Source organism: Fistularia commersonii, chromosome 10 (assembly GCF_037954325.1).
Source record: "Fistularia commersonii isolate RoL2024-O1a breed Wild chromosome 10, RoL_Fcom_v1.0, whole genome shotgun sequence".
Classification (NCBI taxonomy): Eukaryota; Metazoa; Chordata; class Actinopteri; order Syngnathiformes; family Fistulariidae; genus Fistularia; species Fistularia commersonii.
The window spans coordinates 16,143,743-16,160,853 of NC_141293.1; the positions used below are offsets into that span (position 1 = coordinate 16,143,743).

General features: G+C 39.6%; 2 protein-coding genes across 6 annotated transcripts; one reads left to right on the forward strand and one right to left on the reverse strand.

Annotated features, from left to right (window-relative positions):
* Positions 1-287: 287 nt before the first annotated feature.
* Positions 288-8,063, reverse strand: LOC147230616 (uncharacterized). The gene is made up of 9 exons (XM_086154468.1): positions 7,976-8,063; positions 6,783-6,840; positions 5,628-6,149; positions 5,499-5,554; positions 5,291-5,389; positions 3,220-3,385; positions 3,069-3,139; positions 2,842-2,940; positions 288-1,325 (listed from the first exon to the last, which is right to left on the reverse strand). The coding sequence occupies exons 2-9, from the start codon at positions 6,814-6,816 to the stop codon at positions 1,080-1,082; spliced, it is 1,293 nt and encodes a 430-aa protein (XP_086010594.1). The 5' UTR covers positions 6,817-6,840; positions 7,976-8,063; the 3' UTR covers positions 288-1,079.
* Positions 8,064-11,348: 3,285 nt separating this feature from the next.
* On the forward strand, positions 11,349-15,997 carry LOC147230617 (uncharacterized). Of its 5 annotated transcripts, none has more exons than XM_086154471.1 (8): positions 11,349-11,531; positions 11,635-11,736; positions 11,818-11,905; positions 12,270-12,454; positions 12,528-12,615; positions 12,712-12,814; positions 14,509-14,745; positions 15,481-15,993. In XM_086154471.1, exons 2-8 carry the CDS (start codon positions 11,662-11,664, stop codon positions 15,536-15,538), a joined length of 834 nt encoding a protein of 277 aa, XP_086010597.1. In that variant the 5' UTR covers positions 11,349-11,531; positions 11,635-11,661; the 3' UTR covers positions 15,539-15,993. The 5 variants fall into 5 exon arrangements, with proteins under 5 accessions (XP_086010597.1, XP_086010596.1, XP_086010595.1 ...); XM_086154470.1 differs by having other exon boundaries at positions 11,638-11,736; positions 12,697-12,814; XM_086154469.1 differs by having other exon boundaries at positions 12,697-12,814; positions 15,481-15,991.
* The last annotated feature ends 1,114 nt before the right edge of the window (positions 15,998-17,111 follow it).

The following is a 17,111-nucleotide window of genomic DNA, read 5'->3' on the forward strand; positions in this document are numbered from 1 at the left end:
TTACAATAAAGGGAATTTCCTGTCATCACGCGGGAAGTCCTTTGGTAAAGTTTAAAGACCTTCTTACATTATGGACATTCTCAAGGATTTAAATAAAGACTAAGTTCTTTATTTCATGCCATCCAACTAATCGATCGTTCATAAACCAATTTTTGAATTCCATGAATACATTTATTCCAAGTCAACTTTAAAAATGACTTTAAAAGCCCATTTGGTATCGCTAAAGAACAGAATCAGCATCAACTGAATGAAATAAACCCCATTAGACAATCAGTCGATTAGATTTATTCTGCATCAAACACAATCATTATACATTTTGAATTTCGGCAAGCATTTCCAAGATGCCATCATATCACAAAATATATGTTATAATGGGACAAGTACAGATATCCAACTCGTGAGTCACAAGAAAACAGAAAAAGTAGCAAAAACAGCACACAATTGCACATTTATTATTATCTAATTTCCAATACTACTAATAAAAGACCCTCAGCTAACCACTGACACCAGGTAACAGCTTGACGGCGATGTTGCGTAAAGTGCATAAGGTCACAGCTGCGCTACGGTCACGATGTCTTCTCGACACCCAGGAAAAGTTTGTGGTGTTGCTTGCTGATATTTAAAAAAAAAAAAAAATTACCCAAATCACCTGGGGTCGGATATAAGTTTGAATAAAATGAAGTCAGATACTAAAAGCGAATCAGTGCAAACTCTTGTTTTGGTCGAGAGAGAAACAAACAGCTGTAGTCCAGAATTCAGCTGCTGCATTGTGCATCAAACATTAAACCAAAGCTCGCATCAAGGATACTTTTCATTTATTATATTCTTGATCATCATCGAGTGATAAAACTTCAATCTTACCTATTTTTTCCTCCCCCTGGAAATACTTTTTACAGCCACTGCGCCAGAATAAGACGACTTCGATTCAGCGGAGATGAAAACCAGCAAAGCTTTCCCCGAAAATTATAAATGATCACAAACAGAGATAAATGTTGGATAAGGATGTTAAACGTTAAGCTCTGGTTTGCTGAGATTTATTTCCGGGCGGGTCTCCTTCGCCCGTCGCCTCCCTCCGTCTCTCACAGCAGGAAGGCGAGCAGGCCCAGGAAGACGGCGACCCACTTCCTGTGACGACGCGACCCCCCTGTGGCGGAATTGGGCATGTTCATGGTACCGTTCAGCCAAAGGCAGGAAACCGCTGTGGCGTTGCAGCACTCCAGGTGACAGGGAGGCCTGGTGGAGGCTTTGCACGGGGTTTTCTCCGAGCAGTTGGTTGTGCAGCCGGCCGTCCACTCCAAGGTGGAGCCTTTGCTCTCCTTTTTCAGCTGACGGGAAGAACAAATAAAGCCGATATATATACTGCTCAAAAAAATAAAGGGAACACTTGAACAACACAATGTAACTCCAAGTCAATCACACTTCTGTGAAATCATAGTGTCCACTCAGGAAGCAACACAGATTCATTTTGACTTGTTTTAAGGACATTACATCAAAGTTGGATCAGCCTGGAGTTTGTTTTTACACTTTAATTTTGAGTGTGATTCTTATCCAGACCTCCATGGGTTGATACAATTGATTTCCATTGATCATTTTTGTGTGATTTTGTTGTCAGGACATTCGACTGTGTAAAGAGCAAAGTATTTCATTAGAGTATTTCATTCATTTAGATCTAGGATGTGTTTTTTAAGTGTTCCCTTTATTTTTTTGAGCAGTGTATATATATATATATATCTATAAAGGGACTTTTTTTTTTTTGACCACCCCCTCATGAACATGTGCACAGTTCTGGAACAACTCCACTCGGTTTGAGGGGTTCTCCATTACTTCCAAGGAAAAAAATGGAAAAAGTAACGTTGCAATGTATTTTTTGCTTCAAAATTTGAAAGCAAAATGATTTTTTGATGGGAAAACATCCAGTGACATTGTTAAAACGATCTTTTCTTTTCTTATTTTTATAAAAAACACAAAAATGATAGCAAAAAAAAAAACAAAAACAGGCAAAAATAAAAGATTGATTTATTAACCAGAATAGCCATCATCAGCCATGTGAACATTATACCTCTTCTTACACATGCTACCAATCAATTTTCTAATAAATTCTATTGGCAAATTTTCTCACAGTAACAAGATTTTCTCTTTTAACTCAACAATATTTTAGGTCGTAATTTTATTAATTCTTTTATAATATTCATTTTTAGTATTAATTTGTTATGTATCTTTTAGAGGAACAGTTAATTACATATAAAGATTTTTATAATTTACCTGTTTACCTCCTTCACACTGAAACAAAGGAAAAATTTGGACTTAGCCTTACTTCTCGGTAATGATTTTACTGGTCCGGCCCCCTTGACATCAAATTAGGCCGTATGTGGCCCCCGGGACCAAAATGAGTTTGACATTCCTCATTTAGAGTATAAAATGAGCTCAGTACCATGTATAAACATACAGTACTTTTTTCAAGTTCATATACTCTACAAAAATGACTTCATCACTTGCCGTACTATTCTTATTTTTATATTTCATATTTTATATTTTATATTTTATATTTTATATTTTATATTTTATATTTTATATTTTATATTTCATATTTTGTATTTTGTATTTTGTATTTTATATTTTATATTTTATATTTCATATTTTGTATTTTGTATTTTGTATTTTATATTTTATATTTTATATTTTATATTTTATATTTTATATTTTATATTTTATATTTTATATTTTATATTTTATATTTCATTGTTGTAGACCTCTGCCATAGGATGTGCTAAGCTAACTAATGACATCAGCGATGGTATGAGAAAAAATGGAGCATTGCGTTGAGATATTTGGACTCTTTACCTGACAGTGTGGCTGCCCGGATGAACATGTCTGAAAGGTGGTGCCAAAAGTTGTGTAGCAATTTGTGCCAGTGCATTTGCCTTGATGGCACTTGTTTCTCTTTAAAAACAAAGAAACACAAGTGAAATTGCAGCAGTTTATACGGCTGTAAGAATGAAAAAACACAGCAGGAATACATGTTGGTTGCTTTCCATGCAGGGGAAACATTTAAACAAACAATAGCTTACATTGTCTGCCGTTGTCGGACGGTTGGTGGTCATTTTTGTCGTAGACTCGGTCATGGGGGAAGTTGACATCACTGAAAAAACAAAATGAGGATGATCTCGAGGTGCCAAGAGGGAAAGGAATGAAGGTGACTGTGCTGTTTTTTTTTTTTACCCGGTGTCGTCGTCATCATGGTCATCATGGAAGCAAAGCTGCCGTTGAGGCAGTCGGTGTAATTGCAGCAGTTCACGGAGCAATTAGTCTGGGAATCGTTGAGGCAGCGGTCGGCGCAGGAGGCGCTGCAGCTCGCGGCGTAGCACATGTCCGTCTGCCTGATCAGCTGCAACGTGGTAGGACGACACAACTGTGAGTACATCTTTGCTGACGCTTTCGCCATTTTTGTTTGTTTTCAGTTCCAGAACTTCTGGTTCACTTGTCCTTATTTCATGTTTTGCCTCCACCTTCCCCTGGGGTGGATGCTGAATTGAAATCATGCTATTCGGCTACCCTGCTACGTGTCACAACACATTAATTTACATTTTATCGCACTACTTAAACAACTAACCTCCAACCGTGCCTGCAGCTTTACCACGGCGGTAATTGGTTCTTGCCGCGTCGACAGCGTCTTTAGCTAATTAATGCAACACATTGTCGGGTGATTCTCCTAATAGTAATAGTATTTTAAGAATGTTTTCTCGAAAATTGCAATACAGCAATAAACAATAATCAAATGAATGCATAATACATAAAAAAATCCAAATCATTACTCCTTAGATTAGTTTAACATGTGGAAAACTTCAGGAACATAAAGATATGTATGCCATCATGAATTTCATCATTTATTTATAGGGAAATTTGTTGCAATTAATCCATCATGGATAATCCATGAGCAGTCGGCATGTCAGGGGATCAGTGTCTTGATCAGCAACATTTCGACACACTAAACTTGTTCCCTGACCAGGAACTGAACCCCTACCACGGCGGTGAAAGCACTGAATCCCAAACACTCGACCACCAGGGATTTTCACTCAACATTTTCAGACAGACCTGCTGAAAGCGTATAAGAATCTGTCATCATAGCAACAGATAGACTGAAGCACCAACACTTGAAATATCATCAGGGGTTCAGCCATGAAAAGTGTCTGATAAGTGGGCAGCTTCGTCAGAAGAGGATAAGATAAGATAAGATAAGACAAGACAAGACAAGATAAGATAAGATAAGATAAGATAAGATAAGATAAGATAAGATAAGATAAGATAAGATAAGATAAGATAAGATAAGATAAGATAAGATAAACTATGTTGATCCCCGTAGGGGAAATTCCTTTGTCAAAGCAGCAAGACAGTTATAATGTCAAAAAAAAAGGAAAATAAATTTGAATAGAAAGGCAGAAGACAGAGGATAGCGAGACAAAAACTGTTTTCCACGAATAGACAGCAGGTAAATAGACAGCAGACAACAACAACAACAACAACAACCACAACAACAACAACAACTGTAACAACGGGCCACATGAAGGCACGGTGAGGGTGAAGCAGCAAGGCACTGTGAATCCTTTCAGCCGGTGCTTCCTCTTCCTGGTGTGTTTAACCAATCGTCTCCCTGACGCTTTTCTCTCATGTTCTGCACAGTTTGATTGGGTTTCTTTTCTTTACTTTTTTTTTTTTGCCTCCGCTTCCAGCTTTCTGCTCATTCATTCCGGCCATGTATTTTATGTCTTTTTTTTTTTTCCCCCTATTTTACCAAATTTTCTTCTGCTTGCTTGTCTTTAATCAACAAATACACCCTCCTGTGCGTTGGTACTTCCTCTACCTGCATTAAGGTCCCTCCTCCTGCGTTGGATAATCACAACAATCAGAAGCCCCTTCTCACTGTTTATACATCAGAGTATCGGCTTAGGCGCTAAAACACCACTTGTAGATTCACAAATAACCTGCTGTTAGATGAATTTATGTCTGATTTAATTGTAATTTTTGCGAAAGGCTCCTGAATATGAGGTATGGCTGCAAAAGAAATGGAATTAATATATTGTTTTAGGGAATGACACCTTTTTTTTCTTATTTCTGTCTGATTTTTATTCATTTATTCGTGTTTTAATGACGAAAAACACAGATGTTTAACATATTATCACGGTTGAACCTTAGGTTTTTTTTTTTTTGTTAGTAATGAGTAAATAATTCTCAGCGCCAACTCAGTCAATGACATTCGTATATATGCGAATTAAGGATAGGATGGTTTGCTTACCTGACAGTAGTCGTAGCCGGCGGTGCACATGGTGGCGTTTTGACTGGTGTACATCATGTAGCAGTCTGAGTAGTTGCACATGAACGCGGGACAATATATCTGAATATGTGAGAGTTCAAAATGTATCCAGGTTGAGAGGATGATCAGGAATTGAAAAAATGAAAATGCTCACAAAGATGAAGACATTTTTGATGTTTTTTGCACTTGCCATTGTTGTGGAGGCGTTATTCGGCACTGAAGTTCCGTTCATACCCCACGTAAAAGCTACGAAAAAAAGAACAGTTTTCCTGTTTTTAGGTATCAAAACAGGCTTTTTTTTTCTTTATAGGAGACCTACCGGTGGAGTTTCCTGCTGGGTCAGTTGTGGAGGCAAACGTGTTTCCGGTGTTAGCGGCGGTGACCGCACGAGAAGAGGCCATGGAAACCGAGGGATCGGGAGTGGAGGGGACGTTCGTCAACCATCCCGATTTTGCGGTTGCTGATGTTACGCCTCCGGAGGGGAGAGTTAGAAACGGAGACGGACCGGAAGAAGCTCTGTATCCAGGGCTGGTTGCCATTGCGGGGGTCTGGGCGGGCGTGATGATTGCTGTGCTTGTAGTTAAAGTCGTGACTTTGGGGGTCTTGGATGTGGAGCCTCCGGAGTTTGCTTGGATTGAGGTGTAGGTAGTTGTTGCTGTACCTCCGGATTTGCTTGCGGTAGCTGCAGTTCCATATATCATATTTGTGGGAGATGGGCTGCCGGAGATGGTGGCCGCTGTGGCCCCACTGGTTGCCGGGAACATGGTGGATTCACCCGACACTAATACTGACGGCAGTAGAAGTCCTAAAAATATGGTGAGGTGCAAAGTACCTGCGCATTCTGCAAAATCAGGAAACATTCAGTGAGGGAGTTTGTCTTGAACACATATGGCCGTCACACGTTCTGTGATGACGCCCATGTTAATCCAAAAAGCTAATGTTTTGGCCTGCGTATTTATGTTCATTAAATACACACTAGCGTGCTAATGCTACACCGACACAGTCAACACGGCTGTAATTTTACATGCTGGAAATCAGCCCGCCTGGCTGCGTGAGCATACCGACAATCGCATCGAGCTCCTCTAGGATCCTGTTTTGTTTTCTGCAACATGCGATGGGGAAATGAAGAAATACAGTTTTCAATCTGGGCAAGAAAAGGATCCACTTGGCAACCATGTAAAGTAAAGCATCTTTAAATTCCTTTTCATTCCTATCAAAACATGCCTGTAATTGCCGAAGCAAGAAACAACAGGAAATCCCCATCAATTGGCAAAAACAAAATAAAAAACAAAATAATAAACTGTATTAGGAAGTTCCCCCAAGTTTCCTCATTTGAAAAGGCGATCCTTTTCAACATACGTTTTTTTTAAATCTTCTGTGCCATACATGGGAAGGGAAACTTTTGCACACTCTATGTTCTATACCGTTCTTTGACGACCGATGGCGATTTCAAACCGGTGAATCTGCCTCATACCTGCGTCTCTGATCAGATCGGTCGAGGCCATCATCACATTGGCGAGCTCTGGCGAGGCCTGCAATGGAAGAAACCAAAATCCTCTTAAGGAAAAGGTGAAAAGCACTTAACGTCAGTGACATCTGCTGGACGTTGTCGTGTTCATGTTGCGCAGATTCCGGCGAGTACGCGTGGTCGCCCACTGGAACCCACCGGAAGGGGGCTGCTCCTTTTTCCCCACTTTTTTTTTTTTACAATCCTCCGATTGTTCAGTGGAAACCGATCCCTTAATTGTTTGCGGCCATGAAAAAGGAGCTGATCGGTTTGATACCCGACGTCGCGCAACGCTTCGACCTTTTTGGCGGTTGATACCTGGCGACGGTCAGCTCTCAAGAGCTCCTATTTTTTTGAGCTGTGACATCATTTCAGGTGATGCCGTTTGCCCGGGTTTGTCTGCGTGTGCAATTAAAATGTGTTTGTTCCTGAATCCCCCCCCCCTCCTCCCTGGGGACGACCGCCGAGCAACACCGCTTGTTTATTCCCTTCTCCCTTGGATCCAATCACAGTCTCCACTGGGCTCCTCTCCCTGGAAACTGACTGAAAACAGTGGCCGTTTTGGAAACCTTCCGATGTGGGTGCAAAATTAAGTTTTTGTGTCCAAGTACAAATCTCCTCTCCTCTGTTTTTGTGCTAATGCAGAAGTGCGAGGACCAAAAAGAGGCGGAACTCCCAGGGTGAACTTTGGATTGAAGTTCTGCTTAAACGATAAAAGGAACCATATGCAAGCTGCTGTTTTCTCTGGCACAAATTTTGTGAATTACAACAACCATAAAAAAAAAGAGGGAAGTACCTCATCTAGAGATCGGAACTACAACAAAGTATTATATCAACCGGGAAATAGCTGAGGACAATGTCTGATCTGTTTTAAAATTTGGAATACCGAGTATTTTATCACAACTCATTCATCAAAATTACGGTTAGCCGCTAAGTTGCTCAAAACTGAATATAACAGTCTGTCCACCTCATTCATCAAAATTACAGTTAGCCGCTAACTTGCTCAAAACTGAATATAACAGTCCGTCCACCTGCATCCTTGGCTGCAGCCCTTTTGCCTGCATCACTTTTACGTGATTCAACATCCCCAAAAAGTGCATATAAGAAAACAAAAAACAACGGCGTAAATAAATAACAGCACTGTGTCTGATTCCACTGACCTGCAGCGAGCGTCACGAGGATTTGTCAGCTGCGCTTGAAGTGAATGAGAGTCTCTCTGGCCGTCCTTTTCCTCTGCTGACGTGTGGTCCCCCACCCCCACCCCTCGCCTCCCACCGAGGGCCCCCACCTGCGCCGCTCCGCCGCTGAGAGACCTGCAGCAAGTGGTGCTGCAAGACAGTGAAATTAAGAACGCAATTAGAGTACTTACAAATCGTGTGATTTTTTTGCATTGTATTGTCAAAATGCATTGTTTTTGTCTATCATCAACTAATCCATGTTTATCACGGTTGATGATAATGGAAATTCATTTCAGCTGAATTTGTTTTACTATGTAGTGAGTTCATTTTTAGTTTTTCAATTCATTTTAGACGTCTCCGAGCTAATAGTGAGGACAAAATAAATCCGCTGACGAACAGCTGAGTTTTCGATTAAATTTTGAAGCGACCCGCGACCGGGCCTCCATGCACGAACACACAGATAAACTAATTTGCGGGCTTTCCGTTGTGCTGTCGCGGAAGTAGTGCATCCTCCTCTGCGTAGTTTACATCCCTCATCATTGTATTCTTCTGTTATAGCGCTTTTATGTGTGTTTTACTGGAAGCCTCCTATTATGGCTCAAAAAAAATTGAAGCGCGTTAATGCTAGAGGTGTAAAGAAGTTAAGACTTACAGTCGATCTGAACAAAGAAAGAATGGGTAAATGTGAGATCGGTGTTCATGTTACAGATCTCAGAAGTTGACCATCTGTGCACTCCTGAAGAGCAAAGATGCGCTAAAGACAGCTGATGTGGCCAAAGGGTGACTGGCAAGAAGAGAGAGTAATATTTAAGGTTATCCTTAATTACTTTCTGTATTATTGCCACAAATAAACCCATCACAAAGTTTTATAAAAGTAAGTAGTATATTATTTGTGCTGGAGAACGGATTAATGGGATTTAGACTGATATCAATGGGAAATACTGATTCAGACATTTCGGTTGCAAAACTGAGTCAAAGAACAAATTAAATTCGTAATTGGAGATTCTATTGTACATAAATCCAGTGCTGTATTGGAAAATGATGTCCTCACACCAAGATGACTGTTTTTGTTTTTTTCCGTGTAATGTTTACCCTAAATGATATGATGATATTTCTGTTCCCATCCCTTATTAGTAAGGGTAGGATCTTGGGTTAAGAGGTCACAAAGCCTTCAAACAAATACTTTCACATCAGCTGCGTTGTAGCTTATTATTGTTGATCGTTTATTTGACGTTCGCGTGGAATTCAAAGTGGTAAAAAAGCAAAAACCATAAACCGATGACTTTTTGTATCGATTCATGCCAACGAAAGTGAAGTAAATATAGGGAACTCGAAATGCAATGTCCTCTTTTTGGGACTGAGGATCGGTTAAATATTCTATTAGAAATAGTTAGATAATATGTTAAAAACCACCCAAGTATTACCTTTGTCGTACTTAGTGATGAAAAATACCATAAAAGACAATATTACGTTACAGTGCGTGACGGTGTCTTTGAGTGAGGGGAACAACAATCGTGAAACCCTGCAATTAAACAAATAACTTGGTGGATTAAAACGTCTCAAGCCCACGCCGGGTGGGGAGATTTCCCAGTTTCGGTGCAACACAATGTGAAATCGGACCCCCCTCTTTCCACAAGCTGCGGACCCTCCTCCCGCCCTGGACTACAATTGGTCTTTTGTGGCCTACAGATCACATAATTCTATGGGAAAGACACGCATTCAGGTGACGGAGGTACTTTCTTTGCTTAGTACTTATATCAAATGTATTACACCGTGTGCGAATCGAGAATTTCTGTGTTTCTATTTAAAATCAAATCTGGTTGATTTTTATAAAATGTTCTCTTCTTTTATGCAGCAAAAACTAAACAGTACAATTGACAGTGTTTGCAAGACTGCGTCTCTTCCTATGAGGATTTGAGATTCACAAGTCGTACAGATACAACCGTTCACCCTCTCATTGAAGTAGAAAGTTTCGCGGGGTGGGGAGTCCAGTTAAATCTGTGGTCCCCAAACTACGGCCCGGGGGCCGGATACGGCCCGCCTCCACATTTTGCCCGGCCCCCGAACAATACCAGAGATGGATTATAATTTCTTTTTTTTCATTCTGGCCATGTAATCGTGACTCGTATATAAATTGAACTTAACATTCTATTCCACCCTTCTGCAGTCCATCCTTATCTGAAACCCCTCCCTCAAAAAAAAATAAAAATACTGGACACACCCCTGTCAAATAACACGGAATAATGGCGGAAAGATTAGGTAAGAGAAAAATATATTCAGAATGCAGGGTATTTAACCTGCAGTGGATAAACAATTTTTTTTTTGTTAAATTCAAAGAAAAGGCTGTTTATCTCATCTGTCAAGACACGGTGGCTGTTTTCAAAGAATACAATCCGTCACTCCCGTCACAAAGACAAGTGTGATAGCTTGCAAGGGCAAATGCGAGCAGACAAACTCTCAAAGCTAAAGAGTGGACTGTTAGCTCAGCAGAGTACGTTTGTACGCCGAGCTCAGCTAAACCGGTCCTCTGTTGAGTGAGTTTTTTGTGTTTCTCAACTGATAGCGAGCAGCAGTAAACCTTTCACTGATGGAGAAATTGTCAAGAAATGTTCACAGTGAATTTGATAATCGAGAGCTGCAAACAGTTGTGTCTACAAGAAATTTAATGCTCCTTGGTCTTTTTTTATATGAAAAACAGTGTTATATATTTTATTAATAATGTTATTATTTATTTTCTGATTTTTTTCTTGTCGAGACCCCAGAAAGGGTTAATTTTTGGTTATGTGTGGCTTTCTGGAAAACAATAAATGTTTACGTTTAGACACCTCTGCGATCGTCAAACATTTTGTTACCAACTGGCCCGGCCCCCCGTCAGAGAAGGGCAAAGGGAAAATATTCGGGGTCCCCTGATTTAAATAAAAACATCTCGAGGCAAGCAGAAAAAAATGATAAAAAAATAAAAAAAGAGCATGTTGCAAGTCCTGTCTATTTATAAATATCATCAAGTTAACCAGAAAATCCAAAGTGTGCTTAAATGTTCTGCAATCAAACACAAATAACAACAACACAAAGGACTCATGTTAATTTCCTTTCTGTGAAAGTTTGTGTGGAGCAATTAAATCAGTTTGATGATGAGTTTAATGTGTTTCAGCTTTTTGCCACTGTTGTGGGATTTATAATCAGTCATTGTGTCCATTAGGAAACAAAAACATATTTCCTAACCCAAATATTTGTGCATTGCTTTACATTGCAAGCTTACAAACATTACAGATAAGGCTCGACCAGCCAAATTAAGCAACCTGGATGCAACTGGACTGTGTGACTAAGAGGATTAGGTGAGATTTACGGAGCCAGCAGTTGTCTGCGGCACTGTTTGCCTCGGTTCGCGGTGCACGACAACAGGCCGGCGCTACACAACCACACATTAGCATTAACCGGCGAATAGGTTGAACAAAAAATGACAATCGCTGCTCCACCTGCACGTTCATCTCGGCGCTCCCGAACTCCTCTGACCTCTCACTGAGTCTCCGGCCAAAAGGTGAGCTGAAATTTCTTAGACTTTGTTTTTTTTTTTGTGTGTGGAATAGGTCAAAGTAGCATCTTTGTCAGCCGAACAGATAAATCTTATCTCATCCACCAAGGAGGATGTGACACGAGCATGGTCGGCCATGATGGCGTGCATCCTGTGGAGTGTGTTTACCTGGACCTTCAAGGGTATATTGTGCACCTGCCGCTTCCTTTGGGTGAGAACGCGCTTCGTTTTTATTTCATACCCACCCGTGTGCTTTTCGAAACGGCCTGATATTTTAGTGTTCGCACGGCAGATATGTCCATACAACGCCGTCAAGTTCCTACCCAGGAAGCGACACATGGTAGTGGAAGCAGACGCCGGCCACCTGAAGCACCATGCAGGTAAAGGAGCACCCAGCAAAATAATCCGCCTAAAATATGACACTATTTTGGTATTTAGAATACTCTAGCACTCCGGGTTTTATGTATACCCCTAAAATACCTTTTTAATTCGATTTAAAGTTGTTGTCAACATGTTCTGGTGCACTGTTTTGGGCGTCCGGTAAACGAAACCTGCGGCGGAGACATTTAATCCCAAGATTTACCCCGTGGTGTTTCACCGGCTCACTGACAAACACCTTGAAAAAAAATGTTGAAAGTTGTGTTTGCACTACTGCGTAATAACAAGTGTACGTTACAAGTCCCGATGCCACAGCGATCATCGTCAACATTGATTTATCATCAATCCGACAACTATGTTCTTTAGGCTGCGAGAGTAAAGTGATGGCTGCCATACCGGGAAGTCCTGACCGTACGGCGGCCCTGAGCAAACGTCTGACCAAAACAGAGAAGGACATCCTGACCCTCCGGAACAGGATGGCGTGTGAGAGGGCGTCTTGGGAGCGGAGGTTTGCCGAGCTACAAAGAAAGCAGGAGGACATCTGCAGCTCGGTGCGTTTCCACCAAAGCTTTGCCGCTTCATGTTACATTTGAATTGTTTCTAAATCCTTATGTTTTTCACCAGCTTGTCCCTCAGGCCGCTGTTCTGCTGGGAGCCGGGGATGATCCTAGAGATCCGTGGGTCAACAACGGAGAATCGCTCGAATGCTCAAGTAAATGGTCTTCACACCCTGCAGAGCTTCTCCGATGAATGTTTCATTCTTACATTTACTATTGTGGAACTCTGAAATTAGCTTGCAGTTTCACAGGAGGGTCTGAGGGGTCACTGGGAGGTAGCCAGCAGTCACTGTCATCATCGCTGAGCTCATTGCCCGCCTTCTCCTCCACCTCCTCCTCCTCCTCAGTCAGCAGGTATGTACGTACACACCGGGACAAAAGTGATTTATTTGTTATGGCTTTCCACTGAAATGAATTGTGACAGGCACATGCTGCACATGACAGTACAACAATCAAAATCCGAATTAGTCATTAAAATCGTTGGGGAAATGGTGCCCCAAAAAACATTGTGTCATTATTAACAAAAAAGTAAATTGGACAAAAAAAAAAAAAAAACATAAACAAAAAAAAAAACCTAAAGTAAATGTAATTGTCAGCTGTATGGAAGGGGTTGTAGGAGTGTATGGGAAAGAAATTTTTTAAAAAATGATAAAAAAAAAGGGAAAAAAATTTAGCTCTAAAAGTTAGCCATGCTCCAAATTGAAAAAATAAAATAAAAAAATATAAAACAAATCGAAGGTAAACTGTAATTTTGCCAAAGACCTTGTTGTAAATGGCTACTGCTCTTGTGTTGACTGCTGATATAATTTCTGCTGTGGTCACAGATCAACAGGAAATAAATTCGTGTGTTCAGGGCGGGGAAAAATTATGGTTGAAAATTAAAAAAGAAAAAAAAAAAGTGATCACTGAAAGCTGACTAGAAAGTGAATTTTGTTAATAAAACAACAAAAATGAGTCTTATCTTCAAAATGATAACAGCAACAATAGTAAAAGCAAACATAGTAGTAGTAGTAATACTACCATGATTATGATAAAAAACAATATTTCTACTATCATAATTATAACTATAATACAATATGAAAAGATCTGGTATTAGTTCATTCAATGAGTTCATCGTATCATTTGGGAAACAAACGACCTTCACAAGAACTACAAGCAATAACGGAAAAAAAACAAGACATTTCCTGAATATGTGATTAAGGCAACCTTGAAAAAGTGAATGTAGTAATAACTGTACCTTAAAAATGTATGTCAGAACTGACTTGACAATTTATCTAAAATGAAATAAGATGGGGTAACAAATATTTGCAAATTCACAATAACCATCTAGAAAATCATTCAACCATATTGATAGTTTTATAAAAAAAAGTTCCGGGAAAATGATTTTCAACAATAAAATACAGAAAATTCACCTGGAATCAATCTGTTGATGAACAATGACGATTATGAAACAAGGATTAGAATAACCTTAAAAACTTTACTCCTACACCTTGAACTTGAAAATGTAGCTATCATTCAACAAGAAACATCCAGTAAATTGGATGAAGTTAAAAATGAAGTAAAAAAAAAAACTAAAATCTTTTTCTTCTCCTTTCGGCTTTTCAGCCTTATCCATCCAACACTATTCTCTGCATCCTCCCCTCTCACACCAACTACCTTCATATCCTGCTCAGCATCATTATTATTATTATTCATTTTTATTATTTTTTATTTGATTAATATCATTTTATTTTTTTAAATATTCTTATCACTTATTTGAAAAAAACAAAATGAATGCTAATAATAATAATAATGATGCTGAGGACTACGACAACAGAAACAGCAACAACAATGATGATAATAATAGTGATAATAAATAAATGAATGCTAATAATAATAATAATGATGCTGAGGACTACGACAACAGAAACAGCAACAACAATGACGATAATAATAGTGTTAATAAATTTGCTTAAAAAAATTTCCTGGCAGGAAAAATGAGTTTTAATCTGCCACGAAAGTTTGCTCTGTGCCAAGATCAATCTGAGAACATGTTTTTTGCGGAGCAGTGTTATGTCACGGAGGTCATCGGGACCCCAGCGAGCGTTCGTCCCTCACTCCCCCATGGACCTGCAGCTGGGTCAGCGGGTCAGGGTGATGCTGCCTTCGGGGCGGATCAGCACCGGGACCGTTCGCTTCCTGGGCCTCCTGCAGGGGGAGGCAGACCTCCACCTGGGGGTGGAGCTGCAAACTCCTCACCAGGGACTGCATGACGGCAGTCTGGGAGGACAAAAATACTTTAACTGGTAAACACTCTTTTTTTTTTCTTTACTCGTCATGATGATTATTGTTTTTTTTTTTGGCCTTTTTCAAAATGTTGAACCACTATGATGATCATTTTGACCGTTTAAATGTTTTTTTAATCCTATTTTTGGGACATACATATATGTTTTAGATGAATTTTCTCAGAAAAGACATCCAATTATTTATCTATTTTTTTCAGCAGAATATGGAGATATTTTTATTAATAAATCATAAAACAGATTTTCAAGTCAATTCTTCCAAACATTTTTAAAGCACAATAATAATAATAATTCTGATGATAGTTATTTTAACCATTATCAAAACTATTCTAAAGGGTGTTTTAATCCAATTTTCAGGATGGCGTCTGATTTTTTCTACTTCCTCGCAGTTTTTCTTTTCAACTTTTTCGTTCTTGTATTCTTGCCAGCAAGCAAAACCTTATATTTTGAAAATATTTCTCTAAACGCCCTCTCGGGTATTATTACTAAAATGACAGATTTAGCCCAAAAATGTGGGTGTCTTTTTTAGAACAAATCCCATTGCATTTTTGGATCGTTTCAAAAGCCTCAAGACGACCCACCAAAATGTAACCGGAGCGTCAGCGTTTTCCGCTGAAAGTACAAATGACGTAACGATGCAGTTTAATGGCTTTTATTCAGGACAGAGTGGTTTTAAAAATCAACTTTCAGACGTCCCTGCGACATTTCTACCCTCTCAATTCTGTTTGTTCTGTGCAGCGAGCCCGGATGCGGTGCCTTTGTGCCATTTCACAAACTACTGATGGCCTGGGAATGAGTAGCGAGCGGACGGACCCCTGGGGCGGACGGATCTGTCAACCACAAGATCAATAATGTAGTATTACACTGTAGTTACAGCTGAGGACCTTTAATACAAACAATAAACGTTGCCACGAGCATTTAATCATGATTACCTGGAGCTTGAAAACGAAATAAATAATCACTATTCACAATGGGTGACTGTGTCCGGTGGAATTAACATTGAAATGGTACATTTCAAAGCAGCACTCAAAGCATCCAAGAAGAAAAAGAAGTGTAAGAAAAAGGAAAAGAAGCTACTTTGAAATGAAATGCACTCGACTTCGGCGTCTTTTAGTCCAAAGGGGTTTTTTGACTCGGAGCCGATGGTGCCAAAGCCTCTCTCTCATGCTGCTTTGTCGAACGTCCTCTGAAGGTCAAATTCTGAAGGTCGCGCTGCCTCAGATATTTAAGAAAAGCTGAATTTCTGATCATATGAAGAGTTGGTTGATGGGATTATTGTGCCACTCTTAACTTAGTAAAAAAAAAAAAAATTAACAATAAATGACTTAACCCTTAGTGTGACTGATTCACAATTCTTGATGCACATATCTTCATATAAATAGCAGCACATATTTGCCCATTTAAATACATCTGGACAAAAAAATTTTTGATTCTTATCAACTGTCATGTCTTTCTTGTGCTCTATGTTAAAATATTATCAAACAAATTTAATATCTCAATTCTAATTTTTTCAATTTGATGGATATTTTTCCGCTTCATTTTTATGAGATTTCTAGCTGAATTCGACCATTTCTTGTTTAACTAAGAAACAATTGTATACAATGTTTAATGCTGATTTGCAGGCAATATAAAATAATAATAAATCATATCAAAAATGAGCTCACATTTAACACTTTTAACGTAGAAGTAAAGCAATATCCCATCAATTTTTGAATCAAAAATAAAATTACATTTTCTCTGTCGTTTCTTGTACATTTTCAGGAAAGGCGGAAGCTAAAAACACTTATTCAAGTGGATAGAAAAACAAAACAGAAGAGAGGCTATAAACTATCTTATGATACTTACCCTGCAGGGTTGATGCCGTGATCAGGAAGGTGTTTCACCCTGGGCGAGCCTCAGCCATTGCACTCTGGCTGTGCAATTTCTGGTAACGGGGGAGCGATAGTCCTTGGAACCGAACATTTCTTGTTCGATTATCAGCTCCTCCTAGTGTGTCAAAATGTCGCTGAGCAAGACGCTGATCCCCCAACTGCTCCCCTGGCGCCACTCGATGTCTGCCAGCTGCTCATGGTTCATCCATGATGGGTTAAATACAGAGAAGAATTTCCTGCAAGGGGTTAATAAAGTACAATATAGTAACTGCTAAATGTTTAAAACCGCTTCAGCTACGCAACATGATAATGATGCCGTTTTAAGGGGCGGCGGGGATCAGAAATAACGAGGGAATTTCGGTGTTGAAAAAAAAATTTAAAAGCATTCTCAGATCCGTAAAAGTGTCTTTTTTTTGGAACATGCAAGTCAGGTTCTTCAAAAGACACCATCTGTTACTTGTGTGTGAATGTGCTAGAGGGCGTGCAAATTTTCTCAGA

Bases quoted from the DNA above. Each gene is read 5' to 3' on its own strand.
- LOC147230616 (XM_086154468.1), bottom strand. From the start codon at position 6,816: ATGATGGCCTCGACCGATCTGATCAGAGACGCAG. The intron at 5,555-5,627 runs GTAGGTCTCCTA...TTTTTTTCGTAG, and splicing joins CCCAGCAGGAAACTCCACCG to CTTTTACGTGGGGTATGAAC. The intron at 3,386-5,290 runs GTAAGCAAACCA...ACCACGTTGCAG, and splicing joins CCGGCTACGACTACTGTCAG to CTGATCAGGCAGACGGACAT.
- LOC147230617 (XM_086154470.1), top strand. From the start codon at position 11,662: ATGATGGCGTGCATCCTGTGGAGTGTGTTTACCTGGACCTTCAAGGGT. The intron at 12,616-12,696 runs GTAAATGGTCTT...CTCTGAAATTAG, and splicing joins AGAATCGCTCGAATGCTCAA to CTTGCAGTTTCACAGGAGGG. The intron at 12,815-14,508 runs GTATGTACGTAC...TTTGCGGAGCAG, and splicing joins TCCTCCTCCTCAGTCAGCAG to TGTTATGTCACGGAGGTCAT.